This window comes from Pterocles gutturalis, unplaced genomic scaffold (assembly GCF_000699245.1).
Source record: "Pterocles gutturalis isolate BGI_N339 unplaced genomic scaffold, ASM69924v1 scaffold19393, whole genome shotgun sequence".
Classification (NCBI taxonomy): Eukaryota; Metazoa; Chordata; class Aves; order Pterocliformes; family Pteroclidae; genus Pterocles; species Pterocles gutturalis.
The window spans coordinates 13,660-30,490 of record NW_010118530.1 but is presented as its reverse complement, the minus strand read 5'-3'; the positions used below and the strand labels follow the sequence as shown (position 1 = coordinate 30,490).

The 16,831-nt window shown below is 54.3% G+C and overlaps 1 protein-coding gene across 1 annotated transcript; it reads right to left on the bottom strand.

Moving 5' to 3' along the window:
- Positions 1-2,118: 2,118 nt before the first annotated feature.
- On the bottom strand, positions 2,119-16,492 carry PDGFRB (platelet-derived growth factor receptor, beta polypeptide). The gene is given in 23 exon segments (XM_010076252.1): positions 2,119-2,170; positions 2,172-2,249; positions 2,759-2,997; positions 3,488-3,593; positions 3,711-3,810; positions 4,099-4,210; positions 5,572-5,694; positions 6,876-6,994; positions 7,225-7,391; positions 8,695-8,848; positions 9,228-9,338; positions 9,446-9,550; positions 9,946-10,078; positions 10,359-10,453; positions 11,211-11,422; positions 11,542-11,668; positions 11,955-12,070; positions 12,283-12,475; positions 13,009-13,183; positions 13,514-13,641; positions 13,928-14,197; positions 14,605-14,901; positions 16,444-16,492. Coding segments are annotated over 23 exon segments (3,261 nt in total).
- Between the last annotated feature and the right edge of the window lie 339 nt (positions 16,493-16,831).

Genomic DNA, 16,831 nt, shown 5'->3' with positions numbered 1-16,831 from the left:
CTGTGGTTAGGATCCTTTCATGAGCTGTGGCCACAGAAGATGGCTCCTTCGTTACAAGCAGAAGGAACAGAGCATGGAAAAACAGTTGTCATTCACAGTGTGTTTCCTATGGATGGTGGGGAATCTGACCACACGGGCTGAAAATATACTCCACCAGCTGCCAATAAAAGTACTATTTCGTATGTTCACATTTTACCAAGGACGTCAGCCCACAAAATATCTACTCCTCTTTTAGCTGTGTAAATGGCAGCATCGCAACAATAGACAACATAAAACAGAAGCTGTTTTGCTGGGGATTTCTGGCAGAAGTTTCGTATTTTGAAAAAAAAAAATTCTCAGTGGCTCTGAGGTGGCAGAAACCCAGGAAGATATTGATTGAATTTCTGAATTTGTAAACCTGCTTGTGCAGTTTTTTAGGATGTACAGGGAGATGTGCATGAGTAGGGCAATGAAAGGGTTAATAGGAGTGGGGGGCATGCAGCGAGCAGATCTCTGTGCAAGGAGAAACTTCTCCTTTCAGAAAAAAAAAAACCCTGCCACTTTCTGGGGTGTCAGACCAGTAGCTTTTGGGGTCCAGCTTTCCTCTCTGCAGAGGTGGGGTTCACACTGATTTCAAAAGCCTGGTGTTCCTCCTGCTCTGCATCTCCTCATTCAAGGGCCAGCTGAGAGCACAAGAAGTCCCAGACCTGCCTGTGAGAAGCAAGGAAGGATGTGAGAAGCTGGAGGATGGTCTCTGCCTTTTTATTCTTCAAAGCACTTTCCAAGAGGAATCCTCCCTGATTCCTCTTGCTCTGCCTGGTTCCCCATGACACTTCATCCCCAGCCCTGGCAGGCTGCAAGTGGCTGTGCCTGGCCCCCAGAGAGTGGCAGGGTGTGAGAAATGGTTCAGCTGGGACCAGACAGTTTCCCAGCCTCTATCTCTCTCTCTGTCTTTGAGATGTCCCTGGGTTGGTGTTCCAGCATCCTTATCGCTTGCTATGACTCAGGAGGGACCGGTGAGACCTCCCATCCTGAGAAAGGGTGTTTGGGTGAACAGTCTATCAAAGGGGAGCCCTTGCTTCCCAAAGATAAGGCACAAAGATTTTGCAGCTGGTGGGGTTATATGATTCCCAGCAGATGAGCTGGGCTTAGTGGCAGTAGATTAATGAATAGCCATATTGCTTCCTTATACTGGCCCTGGCTAGTGGATTAATGTATTTGTTCCCTTTAAATCTTCAATGGAGAATAATTAGCTTAGTGTCCACACAAACAACACGAACAACACTGGACTGCCCTCTTTGCTACTATAACAGAGTCATTGTGAGAGCATTTTGAGTTCCTGGCATGCCCTTGGGGCTCCTGTGCCAAGCTGGGCACAAAAGGGTTTGGGGTGTGACAGCCCCTCTAGGTGGGTGCAGAGCTGTGTCCCAGAGCCATGGTACCTGTAGTGCTTGTGATGCTCTATCCACCATAGAAGAGTTGTCAAGAAAGGAAAATGGTGATTCAGTAACTCTGAGACACTGGCTGGTCTCTCCAGGACTTGGTTATGCTTGGAGGAGAATCTACCCAATGTGCTCTTGATCTCCAGCAGCTGAAGGTTGGTGTTGCAGGTTCTCTACACCCCAGAAATGGGCTCCAAGCAAGTCATCTGTCCTGGTGGCATTTCACAGAACCACAGTGTGGCTGGTGCTGAGACCATCAGAGAAGTGCTGGTGCAGAGGAGATGAAACTCGTTGCCATCTAAAGAGCATGGAGGGGGAAGAGGCTGGAGTATCATCTGAGCAATGCAAAAAGTGGTGTCTCTCGTGGAGATCCAGCCCACGTCTTCCACTTGAAAAGAAGATGTTGGTCTGTGAGATGTCTCCCTCCTGCAGTGGTTTGATCACTGAGGAGGATGTGGCAGTGATCTGGAAGGTTGGTGGCACTGAGCCACCTCCCTGGAAGGGGGAAGGGGATGGCAATGGGGAAGAGTCTCTAATTCCCCACCCAATGCTGGGAGACGGGAGGGAAGGAGGAATGCTGGGACAGGTGTGGATGTCCCGATGTACAAGCGCAAAGCACGGCTCTCTGCGACATCTGGGTCAGCCCCTCAGCTGGCCTCGCCGTGGGGAGATGCAGAGTGAGCCCAGCTCAGCTCAGCTACAGGAAGCTCTCCTCCACCTCTTGGTGTCCTGTGGCCGGCTCCTGGCAGATGCTCCTCGTCCTGCCGGAGCCCCAGAGGGCTGTCACAGGATATTGTAGACGATGTGTTGGCCTCGTTCAGCATCGAGCTGAAGGGAGACAAGAGGGAGAGAGAAATTAGTGCCTTGTCCCAAGTCTCGTGGTGAGAGAGGATCACAACGGCTGAGATGTCCGTCAGTCTGCTGGCAGCCCCCGTCTATCCGAGTGGCTTTCCACAGGGAGACAGACCATATCTCCTGGGGCTATTCAGCCCTAACACAACATACAGCCACCTGGGCTCTGCAGACCGTGCGCCCCAGTGTGCCCTGCTCCTTGTAAGTGGGGTTTCCTGTCCCCAGCTGTGCTGGCTGATTATGGGGATGTGACATGACACTCTGTCTTAGCTCACGTCCCAGCTCCTCTGGTTCATCTCCATCCCTGCAGGCTCACGTGTGATTCCAGCACCTCAGATGGGTATAATACTACCCTCCTTCTCTCCTGGTAAACCCACCCTGGTCTGTCCCATAGCAGAGCATCCCCATTTCCTCTTGCTTGAGGCCCCCATTTTCAGATCTGGGCAGTCACGGGATGGGACAACATTTAGAAGCAATGTTTTTACCTGGCCCGGCTGATGGAGGCCTCCTGAGGAAGATCGCAGATAGCCTCGGGTTTGGGGTCGGGAAGAGGGATGATATAATCGTTCTCTCCTCCGTTCTGGTGCACGGCTGTGTAGAGGATGCTGCCAGTGGGGGAGCTGGGAGAGACCCTGGCGTTGTTCAGCCCAGGGATTGTGGGTCTTGTGCGGACAACAGCGGGGTGGTCACTCTTCATGAACTCTTCATCCACCTGCTGGTACCTCTGCTCTCGCAGGGCAGGTTACCAAAGGAAAGGGAAGGTCTTGTGAGTGGAGAAAATGTACTTGCATTGGGTTTGCTTTCCTTGCCTGCTAGGCTTTTTCTAGAGGGGCTGGCATCTTCTGGCTGGGTTCAGCTACCCTGACTCCACCAAAGACAGCTTGTGAACATTTTCTAAGGGAGAGATCACGGGCACAACTCCACAACTACAAAATACCAAACAGTTGGAGGCAGGTTTTTGATCTCCTGCCCGTTCTGATTTTGGCAATTGTTGAGATACCAGCTGCCTGTCTGGTGATGCCAGTTGTCACAGCAACGTCCCCAAGATGCCCAAACCACCTTCAATGGCTGTTCAAGCTAACACAGCCATTTCATGGCAAAATCCTCTGGCACAGAAGCACTAAACACTGTGATTGAGGGTCCTAACCAAGGCAGCATCCCCCACAGAGCACTGAACCTCCTCTGTCCCTCCAGCACCGGTCCTTTGAACATACCTTTCTGTAGCAATCCACCAAGAGGTTTCCCATAAGCCCCACCAGCTGTGAGAAGGATGGTCTGATCTCAAACTTCTCCTCCCAGCACTTCTGCATGATATCGTAGCTAACAGGAAGGAAGAGAGAGCACTCTGGTGAGTTAGCGGGTGGGGAAAACAGACAGAAACGCTTCTGTAGTTTGTGTAGGGCAGGCCCAGGGCAAATGCATACAGGCAGTGCTTACATTTCATCAGAGGCATGGGTGGGTTTGGACATCCGATAGCCACGTTTGATGGCGTTGTAGAACTGTTCGTTCATAGGCAGTTCGGGGTATGGAGTCCCCCCTGGGTGTAAAGGGAGAGCAGGAAATCAGGCTGGTGGATTGCCTGCCACCCCCATGCCAAAACGCATTTCACATCAAGGTTTCCTTTTCTCTTTACCTTTCCTGTTTCATTTCACTTCCAAATGGCAACGTCAGCATGGGAAAGAAGGAGACAGGGAATGAAGTGCTACTCTGACTGGTAAAGCTGGGACTTGGGGATTAGAAATGGATTTCTGTTGCATCTGGGAAAGGGATACTGCTAACACGCTATCAGACCTACAGACACCACCATGATCTCCAGGGCACTTACCTAGAGTGAATATCTCCCAGAGTAGAATCCCGAAGGACCACACATCACTCAGGGTGGTATAGAGGTTGTTGAAGATGCTCTCTGGAGCCATCCACTTAAGGGGTAAGAAGGTCTAAGAGGTAAAAAATGGAGCAAAAGAAGAGAGTCAGCTACATCTGCAGCGCTTGTTCCAACAGGGGAGAGCTTGACACCCACTTTAAAAGTAGAGAAGACCCTTCAGAGCTGCCCATCAGCCCAACACATCCACTGACATCTGCTGTCAGCCACTTCTCAGAGGGACTAGTTTCCTCTTTCCTTGTGCAGGATGAACCCAGCAGGCAGGAGGAAAGGGTGGGTGTGCTACATCCGTTTCCATCCCTGTCTGCCAGGATGAGCTGTCGTGTTGTGCATTCTCTGTTCCCTAGCTCTTGGAGAGTCCACTGACGTGCACATGACCACAGCCCTCCTGGAGGGAGTCCAGGCCTGTCTGCCCTTTGAAACCTGTGACCAGGCTGGAGGGATGACCAGAAAATTGCCAAAGGACACATCCAGCTTTTTCCTGCTCTTACTCCCAGAGAGTGATACACAAAAAAGAGCCTCACTTGACCAGCTTGTATGCTGGCTCTGCTGTTCCTGGGATTCACTTGCACAATGAATACCGAAATAATCTCCAGGAAGGATTGCAAAGAGACCCAGTTTCATTTCCCATTTTGGAAGGAAAAGCAGCTATGCCAAGGCTGGACTGGGTGGCCTGTCTGCCATCCCATGCGAATAGGAGAAAGCAGGAGAGAAGTTAACTCATTCATAGAGTAGATAAAGATGGGGGTTTGAGGGGCCTGGCTCCACTCTCAGCTCCCCGAGACTCAGTTTCTCAGTCTGGGAATTACATGGCCTGCTTTGCTTGGGGTTGCATGTTCCCAAATGCCCCAGGGCTGGAGTGGACACACTTGTTGAAGTCACAGGGCAGGTTCTGGGGAAGCCCAATTACAGCCTCATCCTCTCCTGCCTCGAAAGACTGGAGATGTCTTTCTGGAAAGTCGCTGCTCTGAGGAAAACACTTCCTCTTAGCCTGTGGTCTAGTGGTTAGAGAAGAAGTCTGTGAACCTCTTCCCAGAGTGGCCAGTGACTCACTGCAGCACTGTCAACCTTGCGCTCCTCCTGCTTGCAGCTCAGGACCGGGCTCAGTGCCGTGCAGGGAAGGGATGCAGCACTGCCACCAGTGATGGGCTGTACTGGGACAATCCTTAGTTTAGCTGCTGCTGCCCAGGTTCTTCTGTCAGAGCCTGGAGATATGGGCATGCAATTCTGCTACTCCACAGCATGCAGAGCACATCAGGTGCAGGATGGCTGGCCATTGACACCATCGCCTGGGAATCCTGCCCTGTCACCACTCCTGGGCACAGTGATGGACAGGCGACTCACAGGGGGAGCATCTAGGGGGTGCCAGGCCCATAGCCCTGGGAAAAAGGGGCTTGCTTGGCTCTTGGTACTCACGCTGCCTTTGGAGATATAGTTGGAATCCCTCATGATGTCTCTTGCCAGGCCAAAGTCACAGATCTTCACCAGCTTCCCCTCGCAGATGAGGACGTTCCTGGCAGCCAGGTCCCGATGCACACACTGTAGGTGGGAGGCAGGGCACCGTCACTGCGAGGGGCTCCCCGACAGCCCCAGGAAGCAGCCCAGCTCCAGCACTAGCCCATTGCTGGGGCTGAAGGGACAGGTCACATCATTTGAGGCATGTCCTCCACTTCTAGGGACAACCATGGCTCAAAGCCACTAGCAAGAGCTAACACATTTTTTCTGCTCACCTGGACTGCTACCCCTGTGACAGCAACAGGCATACAAATCTGGCAAGGGCAGTTTGAAAAACCCAGTAGAGAGGGGATTGTGAGGGCCTGGCCCAGCAAGGGGGCTGATGGGCTGGCAAGGAGATGTCTCCGTCTATGTTTGGACAATCCAATCCAGCAGCATGAAGACACCAGAGTTACACCAGCCTAGCTTGTGCCTCCTGGTTTGACAGCATGTTGGATGCTTTCCATTTGAACAGGCCTGAGGTTTGCTCAAGACCCTGCCAGACACTGCTAGAGAGCATGGTGATATTACACCACTGTAAAGCATGTCTGTGGGAAGCTGGGAGCTCCTCTTCTGTGCTCCATGGGGGAGCACTGACCATGCACTTTTGATGATCAGGCTGGATGGCTGGAGGCAAAGAGCCATCTCCTCACATCACTGATGCCATCCCTACCCTGTCTCTTACCCTGCCCTGTGTGATGTTTCACACAGACCAACTGTATTACTACCTGCCCTGGGCTAAGCCAGACCTTAGGAAATCCCAGAGCCTGGTCCTCTGTGGTGACTTAATTTCCACTGAACAAGCACTTCTGATGAGGCCTGGGGGGCTCAGAGCATCTGGTGCAACAGGGGTGTCCATGGACAGTATTAGCTCTGCTGTGGAGTGCCTTGTGCTTTAGCACTGTTCGGTCATCCCAGTAAATAGGGATGATATAACACCACAGCTGTGCTGCACATGGCTTGGGAGGAGCTCAGAGTCAGGAAATCTGAGGTCTGAAGCTCGATCCAAGCCACAGTTAGTTGTCACATGCAAATATAGTCATGCTGATCCCCAGGGCTGTGTTTCCAAAGAGAAGTGGTCAGCAGCTCTTCAATTGCACAGCCACTTCTCCCACGAGGAGGATGGCATGGACAGAGGGACAGTGACTGGAAGCTGACCACAGGACACGGCAGAGCATTGTTGGCCTCCACCGCCACAAGCACCATGGACCAACCAGCATACGTACATTTTTGGAAGCCAGGAACTCCATCCCATTGGCCACCTGGAAGCTGAAGCCCACCAAGTCCATGTAGCTGAGGAGCGGAGACTCGTTTATCAGTGTCACTCGGTCTGTTCTTTCAGGAGCTGCAGGGCAAGCAGAGATGGATGTTGGTGTTATTTGGCATGCTTGTGGGCTTCCCACTGGTGGAGGGACAATGGGATAGAGCTGGGAGCTCCCATTGTGAGGGCATCTGCCACCACTGCTGGACTCATCCCAAAGGCAGCCTTTGCAATATGGACCATCCAGTTCCAGCAAAAGCATCCAGCGCCCAAAGTGCCAGAACCTCTCCCTCCCGCTGAGGCTGAGCTGTTACCTGGTGGGGAATAGCTGTCCAGCTCGTACGGGGTGCCGTAGTTAGAGGACTCGATGTCAGCGTACTTGACTTCACCCTTCATGTCAGACATGGGCACATAATCCAGGGAGTCATCCTTGCTCATGTCCATGTAGCCCCCATCGCTCTCAACAGAGACGGAGAGGTGGCTGTGGGGGGAAACAAAGAGGCTGTTCAGATCCAGGGAAGAGGAGGAAACACAGGGGATGGGGACAAAGATGTGTGGGACTGCAATACCTGCACCCACACCACAGGGAAAGTGGCCCTGCATCATGCATGCAGAGAAGAGCATATGGCACTAGAGACCTTCCACCACCTAACAGCTCTGGTGTCCTCAGCACTAGCTTTAAACCGCCCTGCGGGTCTCCAGGTGTCCTTGCCCACAGGCTGAAGCTTCTCATGCTCACCTTGCCTGCCAGAGCACAGGCTTGGTTCAGCACATAAGCTGGACACTGGGGAGGGCAGGAGACCAAGCCAGAGTGGGCGGGTGAAACCCTCCACCTTGGCTGTGCGTGTTCCCAGGCTGGCCAGGACTGGCCTGGAGAAGGCTGACCTGGACAGGCAGGACACAACCCTCTGTCCACAGTTAAACCTTCCAGTTTTGGATCAGCAAACATCTGCACCCTTTGAACACCTCTCCTTGGGTGAGAAGCAACTGCATCTGGGAAGCAGCATCTTGAGGCCTTCCACGTGCTGGTGCTGGGCATGGGAAACCTGCTCCATGGCCGGAGCTGTGGGGCACGTCCCCACGGGCTTGGGGAGCTGCGCTTAGTGCTTAGGAGGATCTCAGCTGCCTGCAAGCAGAAAGTGCAGGGGACAGCTGTGCTGATGTCCTAACACTGCTCTATTTTACTATTGTTTTTGCGTGCTGGAAGGAAATGCTGCTTTCTAACTTCCCATGGGACAGTTTCTCTGCACTACTGTGCCTGCATCCCTGACAGCTGGCAGCTGATGAAGGACCGTTTCCCTTTCCTTGCAGCACCTCTTGTGCAACTGCACTCCTTCTAGCACTTCTCCCTTATGCACAGTAGCAATGTGACCCTGAAAATGCCGAGCTGAGGTCCCCAAGGGTTAAGACATGCTGGGAAACCCTTCGTCTCTGTACTCCACATGTAGCTATGGTTATGCCAGTGAAGTTAACAATGCCAGGGAATATTCCCAACTGGCGTGGAGCAGCCGGAGTGTGTGCTAGCAGACTCAGCCTCCAGGACGCACCGACTGCCTCTGCTAACTCCCTGTCTGCCAGGAGCTCTTTGGAGGTGGCTGGTTGGCACATGGGTTGGTCTCACAAGGTAACAGAGCAGCCAGCTGTGTCCCAGTGCTGGACCAGCATTTATTTGACTGGTCTGGAGGAAATGTGAGCATGCTTTCTGGCAGCACCAGCCCTTCTCATGGATGGGGGCTAGAATGGAGTGGGCACCAGGAAGGAGGAGAGCACTGCTCTCCAGGTACCTCTGCACATGGTCGTCTTTGATGGTGTTCCCGTACAGCTCTGCCTCTCGCCGTGCCTTCTCTCCGTAGGACTGCAGGAAAGTGTGCTTGTTGCGGTGCAGGTAGTCCACCAGGTCCCCATAACGGCAGTACTCGGTGATGATATAGACGGGTCCTGGTAGGAGAGAGCACCCGTGTCAGCCTTGCCTTGGCCTCGCTCGCTCCCCGAGGCAGCGAATTTCATCCCACAGGGACACTACCAGATTGCAGGAGGTCTAGGCAGGGCCAGAGGAAAAAGCCACCCTTCTGGTACTGAGCATTTTTGGAATTTGAAATTTGTGTTTGGGGAGGGAGGTGGGGGTGAACAGAAACATGCCTTCTCAGTTTCAACCAGGTTGGAAAGAAAAGCTTTCAGAGCCCCACAGGCTGCCCTAGGGGAAGAGTCAATCATTTTGAACCAGAAAACAGAAATTATTCTCTCTGAGGACAGTTCTCCTTCTCAGCACAGCTCAGGGCAGAAGGGAAAGGATAAAAAACACCCAGGGCTCAGCTACCTCCTTTGGTGCAGGCCCCCAGCAAGTTGACGATGTTGAGGTGAGGTCCCAAGTGGCTCATGATCTTCAGCTCGGACATGAGGGCTTGCTTCTCGCTGCTCCGGGCCGTGGCTGTTGGAGAGCCGGTGTGAGCAGCAGGGCGAGGAGGGGAGTGCACAGGCACTGTTCAGCCTTGTGGCTTTGGGCTGGGGGAAAGGGATGGTGTGGGGGCAACTCACACTTGAGCATTTTGACCGCCACTTTCATGCTGGACTGCGAATGGCTCAGGCCATGGGCTGTTGCCTCCACCACACGTCCAAAGGCACCAGAGCCGAGAGTGCGTCCTGCAAAAAAACAGCAGAGAGACAAGGTTGGTGATGGTCCTCGAGGAGAGGAGCTTGGAAAAGACGAGTCCTGTCCCTGAAACCACACCAGCCTCACTCAGCCATCCTGGTGGGCATGGAAGTGGCCATGACCTATGATGTTTGGTGTTGGGACTGGTTTCTGTCTGGCTGGGAGGGGAAGGAGGTGCCAGCCACAAGAAAGGATAGCCAGGAATAACCCAGTGCTTCATGCCAAAGGGGGCAGCTGGCTTCCCACCATGGTCCCAGGTGTTCCCCCCCATCCCAGGACCACATTGTATCTCCAGGGATCTCTGTGCCTTTTCTGGGTTGGTCTCTTATCACCTATCACCCCCAGACAGCCAGGACTCCATCAGTGGGACCTGCACAACCTTTACCTAACACCAGCTTTTCCCTGGGCACCTCCCAGCTGGAGTCGTAAGGGAGCTGCATGGGATCCACGTAGATGTACTCGTGCCCATCGGAGCTGACCGATTCAATCACCTTCCAGCGGATCTCATAACGAGGTTTCTGGAAAGGGAAGCAAAGAGGAAAGAGAGATCTGAGAGCCTGAGGGTCAGGGAGGGCATGGGGGGTGTGGATGGGCTCTGTCAGGGAGTCTGTTGTCCCTGCACCCGTTGCCTCATTCCCCGTCTTGCCTACAGCTGCTAGGGGATGCAGAGGTGGATGGACGCCCATGGTCCCTGGCTTGGGTGGGACATCATCAGGCTCATGCCAGCAGGAGCTCACAGCTTTGCTCTTCCCGGCCACCCTGATGCTGTGGCAGCCTGGGAACACTCTCCTCCTTTACCTTCTGCCACAGGACGATCAGGATGATCAGGGAGATGACGGTGAGGACCAGCAAGGCCAGGATGACAGAGATGATAACCACTTTGAACGGCAAGGCTACAACGATAACAGGGATAGTGGTTAGACTCCTCCAGCCCTACATGGCCTGGGTACCCTGGGGAAAGGAAGGGACAGCAGCACAGAGGGATCCCTGCACCCTTCCCCTTTCAGCCTCTACCCACCATCCCCTCCTGCTACACACCTCCCCCCAGACACCCACCCTGAGCTCTCCTCTGGGTACAAGCAGTCCCTGTCCTCTACTCCTGGGCAGACCTGCCTGGCACTTGCAGGGACAGATCCCGAGGAATGACGGGGTGAGGGGTTGTTACAGACCCTTGAAGGGCTTGTTGCCTTAGGAGAGGCTTGACCATGGGAGGGTGTAAGGAGCCAGAAGGGCTAGTTTGCTTGGGGGAGAGCTGGCAGCTCCGGTTCTGGGCTTAGACCATCCTTCCTCGTATTTGGGATGATCAGCATGTGGATGTTCGAGTCCATGGCACCATCTAGTGACCTGCGGGCTAATAACAAGGCACCGGGGACCTGTTTAGGCACTCTCATCTTGCCACCTTGGAGGGATGACTGTGCCAGTGGGGAAAAGAGGATGTCCATGGCCAGTGGACATGTGGGCTGCAGGCTCCTTCTGGAGGAGCCTTTCCTGCTCAACCCAAAGGACACTTCGTTTTGGGCAGAAACACCCAGACTCCGAGGACTGCGGTCATCAGAGGACATTCCTGGCTCCCAGCACCTCCATACTGGAGGCACGGAGAGAAAAGTCCAGCTCCCTGCCACCAGCTGAAACACCTCGTGCAGCACTCACCGTGTGGGACCAGAGTGATGTCCTGGGAGTTGGTGCCCAGGAAGTTTTGCACAGTGCATCTCAGGAGCAGAGGCTCATCCACCCTGTGCAGCTGCAGGGTGCTGTTCACGCGGTATACCTGCAGCTCCGCATGGTACGTGGTGTTGGTCTGCAGACTGATCTCTGCAGACTCGTTCCCCAGCAGCTGGGTGGGCTGCCCCTTGGTGCTGCACCTGGCCAGGGAGAGGATAAAGGCACCTGAGAGGCAGCTGGGACCACACACCACCATGTAAAATAATACTCTATTATTCTAATAAATGTGAGAACCCGTGGGCTCCATCACTCCACGTACCATTTGATGTCGCTGCAGGTAGACCAGCTGATCTCTGGCTGGGGCATTCCTTCAGCAGAGCACATCACGGTCTGCTCCCCACTGCTGGCACTGCTGTTCTCCTTGAGATCTACCACTTTGGCTGGCACTGAAACCAAGAGACACTGGTGGGAATACTACCTTGGGCCAGGGCATGAAGGCCAAGCTGCTGATGTCTGCACTGCCTCTCTGCTCTCCTCACTCTGAGACCAAGCGTGGGATATTTCAAGTTAGCATGTTTCTTGCTTTAGTGTTCTTACTTTGACCAAAACCACTCTGGAGCTGTAGTCAGAGGAGTCAGAGCTTCAGCCTGAGGGTCCTGCAGCAAAGGATGGAGCCATCCCCTGAGACTGCCCCCACACTCCTCAGCCCCATGTCTGCATGACCATCCTCACCATTTATCTGCAGATGGAAGGACAGCTCCTGCTCGTCATCCTCATTGGAAGCCCGGATGGTGTAAAATCCTCCTTCTTCCTGCTTCACCCGCACCAGGACCAGAGCTGTCTGGTACCTGCCGGAGACACAGTCCCAGAGTGATGGGTGTCGGAAGGTACCTGGGGACTGACAATGCTCAGAGGCAACCAGCTCCCACCCATCTGAGGCACACTCAAAATCCACTCACAGAAATATATTCAACCACCAACCATGTCCAACCAGCAATTTGGAGTTCGTTTTGTGAATTATCCCATCCCTGCACCCTGGTGAGGAATGGTGGGCGCTCACCTGGTTTCTGACAGGTTCCTGCTGGTGATGGTGAACTCGCTGTTGCTCTCCATGGTCAACGTCTGGTTGTTCTTCAGCCACACGATGCTGGGTTGGGGGTATGCCTCCACCTCCACCTGGATGGTGTGGCTCTTGTGGACCTCGGCATACACCGTGCTGGGCAGGTGCGTGTGGAAGCGCACGAAGCCGTGCTCTGAGAGGGGACAGGAGGGACAGGGGGGTCAGAGAGAGAAACAGCCCCCTCTCCAGCCCTTTGGACAAATATGGGTCTGGAACAAAAACACTCTGAACACCCAGAAGTGGTGGGGCAGCTCCAGATCCATCGCTCAAGACTTCAGGCTTGTGTCCGAGGGTGATGCAGAGCCACACTGGAGCAGAGGAGCTCGTGGGGCAGGCAGCACGTGGGGGAAAGGTTGTTATCTTGGGGAGGTGGGACAGGTTCCCTCAAATTACACAAAAGGACAGATGCAGATGGGAGGTGACAATATGACCTCACATTGCCTTGGGACAGCACAGTGCGGAAGAGCTCCTACCCATATCCTCAAGTGTCTTAAAGGGTCCCAAAAGCCATGGTGGGAGATTTGGGATGTTTTGTAGCCAAGAAGTGTGCAGGGGCAACATGGGGTGAGGGCTGTTTTTTTGCCATGGTTATTTAGGGCAGAGGGGTTCACCCTGCCTGGACGCCCATGTGGTTTGCTGGCTTTGGGTGCGTGGGCAGCTACACACCGATGACACGGACTGTGATGTCTTTCCGGTCCGTTTTCTCATGGTAGCCCTCAGAGACATTGCAGATGTAGGTCCCGCTGTCCTCCAGCTCTGCATTCTGGATAATGAGGATGGAGCGGATCTCGTGGGTGGATCCGGGCAGGAAGTCGGTCACTGGCTCCACAGCCTTCCCTGCCTGCACCATGGGGACAGGAGAGACGGTCTGAGAAGTCAAGAGCATGTTCTGCTGTCAGAGCTGGGGAGGGAGGAGGAGGGGGTAGAGGACCCCAGTCTGTCTGCAATGGGCACAAGGAACATGCACCGATCAGATGCCACTGGGACAGACAGCTGCAATCCAAGGATTTCCCCATCAAGCCTCCCTGTGTGGCAGCAGCATTCCACAGCTTCTGCCATGGTGTGAAGCTTCTTGAGCATTTCTGTGATACTGATGAGGGATTGCCATGGGACACCTGCCTGGGTGAAGGCTGGAGCTGCTGCCCAGAGCCCACGGGGCTGGAGCACTCACCTGCTTGCGAGGATAATCCCAGTTGAAGTTGACCAGCTCGTTGCCGCTCACGGTGCACATCAGGGTAATGTTTTCTCCCTGACGCACTACAGTCTGCACTGCGCTGATGGAGACGTTCACGGATGAGACTGTGGGAAGGGTGAAAGAAAGGAATGAATAAAGAAGGAAGTGATGAGTGGGCACCCAGTCCATTTATCCTGGGGGGACTGGTCTGCTGGAAAGTCTCTTCCCTGAGGGATGGAGCTGACACTGTGTCAGAATGCATTCTCTAACAGAGATGGCACCAAATCCAGCCTCCAAATTGATCAGGGACATTGCTAAGGAGAGAGGGGGAGACCTTTGCTGTCTCCCACTGTTGGGATGAAGGAACAGCCACATCAGGTGCACAGGAATGCTAAGACAAAGGCAACTCACCCTGGATCCTGTAGACATAAAAGGTGTCCGAATCCACATCCTGGTCATCCACAACTGTCCGGCAGAAGTAGGTTTTGTCCTCAAAGAAGCCTTTGAATCCCTGTTGTGGGTCATAAGCAGCTGGGATGGGGTTCTCCACCTTCTTCTCATAGAGGGTCACCTGCATCTGTGGGTTGGTCACGCGGCATGGGATGATGGCCTCCGTATAGCCCGTGATGAAGATGAAGAGTTCTTCAGAGGTGAGTGTGGGGAGGAAGACTAGGGAGGGGTCTGTGGGAGAGAAGGAACACTGGTTACAGAAAGCTCTGTGCTCCTCCAGGGCTGCTCCAACACAGGGCTGTCTCCACACTGGTAGGATGCTCCTTCCCTTCCTCCCAACAGCAAAACAGAGCTGCCATGCTGCAGGCTTGCCGAGCCTCTCATGGGAGGGTGAGAGACCCAGGTGCTGCTGCCCAGTGCCATTGCCTCTCCCCCCACTCAACCCAACACACAACACCTGGGCCTCTCCCCTGACCTGGCACACCAGAGACATGCCGCAGCCATAAGGACTCTCTTGCAAGGGGAAGAAGGATTTTGGGAGGCTGGGTGCTTGGAAACAAAATGATAATTCAAAGCCCTCTTTCTCCTGGTTGCTAAACCCCTTGGAAATGCAGAGACAAGGATGTGCTGTCCCTTACCTGGGACGTAGATGTACAGAGCTTTCCTCTCTACTGGCTCTGGAGCCTGGTCGGGGCTGTAGGTGCACATGTACTCCCCGGTGTGACGGCCCGTCACGTTCCTGAGGGTGAGGTTGCTGATGAAGACACCGTCCCTGTGCTCCAGGGAGGCGGTGAGGGGCTGACCCTCCCGTTCCCAGACCAGCGCGCCATCCCCATAGCACAAGAGGGAGAAGGTGCTGTGGAGGTCGAGGACAAGCTCAGCGTCCCCAGGTTCAATGTGCAGCCTGCTGTCCCCAGACGTCACCTCCAGCAGACCTGGGAGAGGAGCAAGATGAGACCGAATTGGATTCCTCTGAAATCCAAGGAAAAGCATGCTGGATCGCGACCTCATGACAATGCATTTGGTTTGTAGTGTCTGTCTTTACACTGAAAAATAACCTTTCTGGATTTGTCCTCCTTGGTATAGCCACCACTGACAAACACATTTCTTTAGAAATGTCCTGTCAACCTAGACCTTGGTGGGTCACCCTTCATTCACTGTACCTCCTGAAACCCTTACTGGGGAGGAAATAAGACATCACAGGACTTAGTAATATTCCACACTGCCCAGGCTGTCTGTGGACATGCTGGGTGGAGAAATCCCCATTTTATGATTTAACTATGTCTGCCCCCATCCAACCTTTCTGCAATGTACCTGCACCCTCAGTGCCAGCCCGTCTGCCCATTGTCATCGGACAGTGAGGAGCAGAAGGCTGGCCTGGGAGGGACTCAGGGCAGCCTTTAGAAGATCGGGTGTGGATAGAGCTGTGCTGGGAGGCAGATGTGCTGGGATGCTGTTGCACCAGCCCAAGAGGCATCCTTGGTGAGGGCAGGGCTGTAAATGGGGTTACCTGGGTCCCCCCCCACATGTTCGTTCACTTTCTTGGCTTTTATGCATTCCGTGAGCTGGTCTAGGTGGGCAGGGAGCTGACAGTACAGACAGTACTGCTGACCCCATAATGAGCTTGGGTCTGCAAAGGCAGAGGTAGGTCTTAGTAAAGGCAGAGGTGGATCTCAGATGCACCTTCAAAGGCTTCTAAAGGCCATGCATTTAGCAGGCATAGGGGAAGGGAGGAGATGAGGCAGTTCCCTGCTCTGCTGGCTGCCTCTCCACAAGGACAGCATCAGGCAGGACACAGACTGGGCTGAAACAATGTTAGTTTACAAGAAAGTGAAAATGGAATGAAAGCAAAACCTTGCAGGAAATCCTTTGGAAGCAATAGAGCAGGCAAGGTCTTCCTGAACGACTGCCTCTGTGTCTCCCTGCCTCCCTGCTTCACCCTTTGCCCAGATGGCCCAGTGGGGCTGGGATGGGGCATGTGCTCCTCTCCAGTGTCCCCAGGGGTGGGCAGGGTGTCTGGGGACAGCCCCCAGGGTCTCACAGCAATGCTGTGAACAGCCCAGATGCAGCCAGGAGCCCTGTTGCCTTGCTGTGGGGAGTTATTGGATAGAGGGGGTCTGACCAAATCCTTCCTGCTGTGGGGGTCTCCATAATGTCCAGCTAAAGTGACTTCTCAGGTGTCTGCTAAGGGCTGAGCGCTTGGCCATGCTCCCTCTGCAAAGGTCCCCTCCTTCCACCCAGCCCTGCGTCAGCACTGAGCAGGTGGGCACTTTACATCCCCCCCACCATAGGACTGATGGGCCTGAGTCATGAGGAGGGACAGATGCTCCTGGAGCATGCTGTGCACCCCTGTGCCTCCCCACACCATCACCCCTGTGCACACCATCACCCCTTTCCTCCCTGCTGCCCTGCATCCTGGGGCAGCATGCCCATGCAGGGCCTGATCCTGCACCCACCTCCCCACCCACAGCACTCACCAGCGAGGATGAGGAGCCAGAGAGATGTCTTCAGAGAGGGGCGCAGCATGGTGGGCTCCGTGGTCAGTGGCCAAATCCTGCCAGGAGCAAAGCAGGATGAGTGCAGCACTGCCAGCAGAGAGGGCTCCCTCGGTCGCCCCAGGCAGGGGGGGCCCCGAGCCCCCACCCCAACCCCAGTCTCTCTTCTCCACCTCAGAAAGCTCCCATCTCTTTCCAGTTTTCAGCCTTTCCCTCCTGGCAGGGTGGTTGGTTCCAGCTCACTCTGGATCTGCAGAAGGAGCTGTTTCTAAGGCATCTCCCGCTGGTAAACAGGGATTTTGCTGGGGGCTCCAGCAGTTGTGTCAACTCTTGCTCATCTCTGCTCGAAATGCCGCTCCCCCCCCTGCAG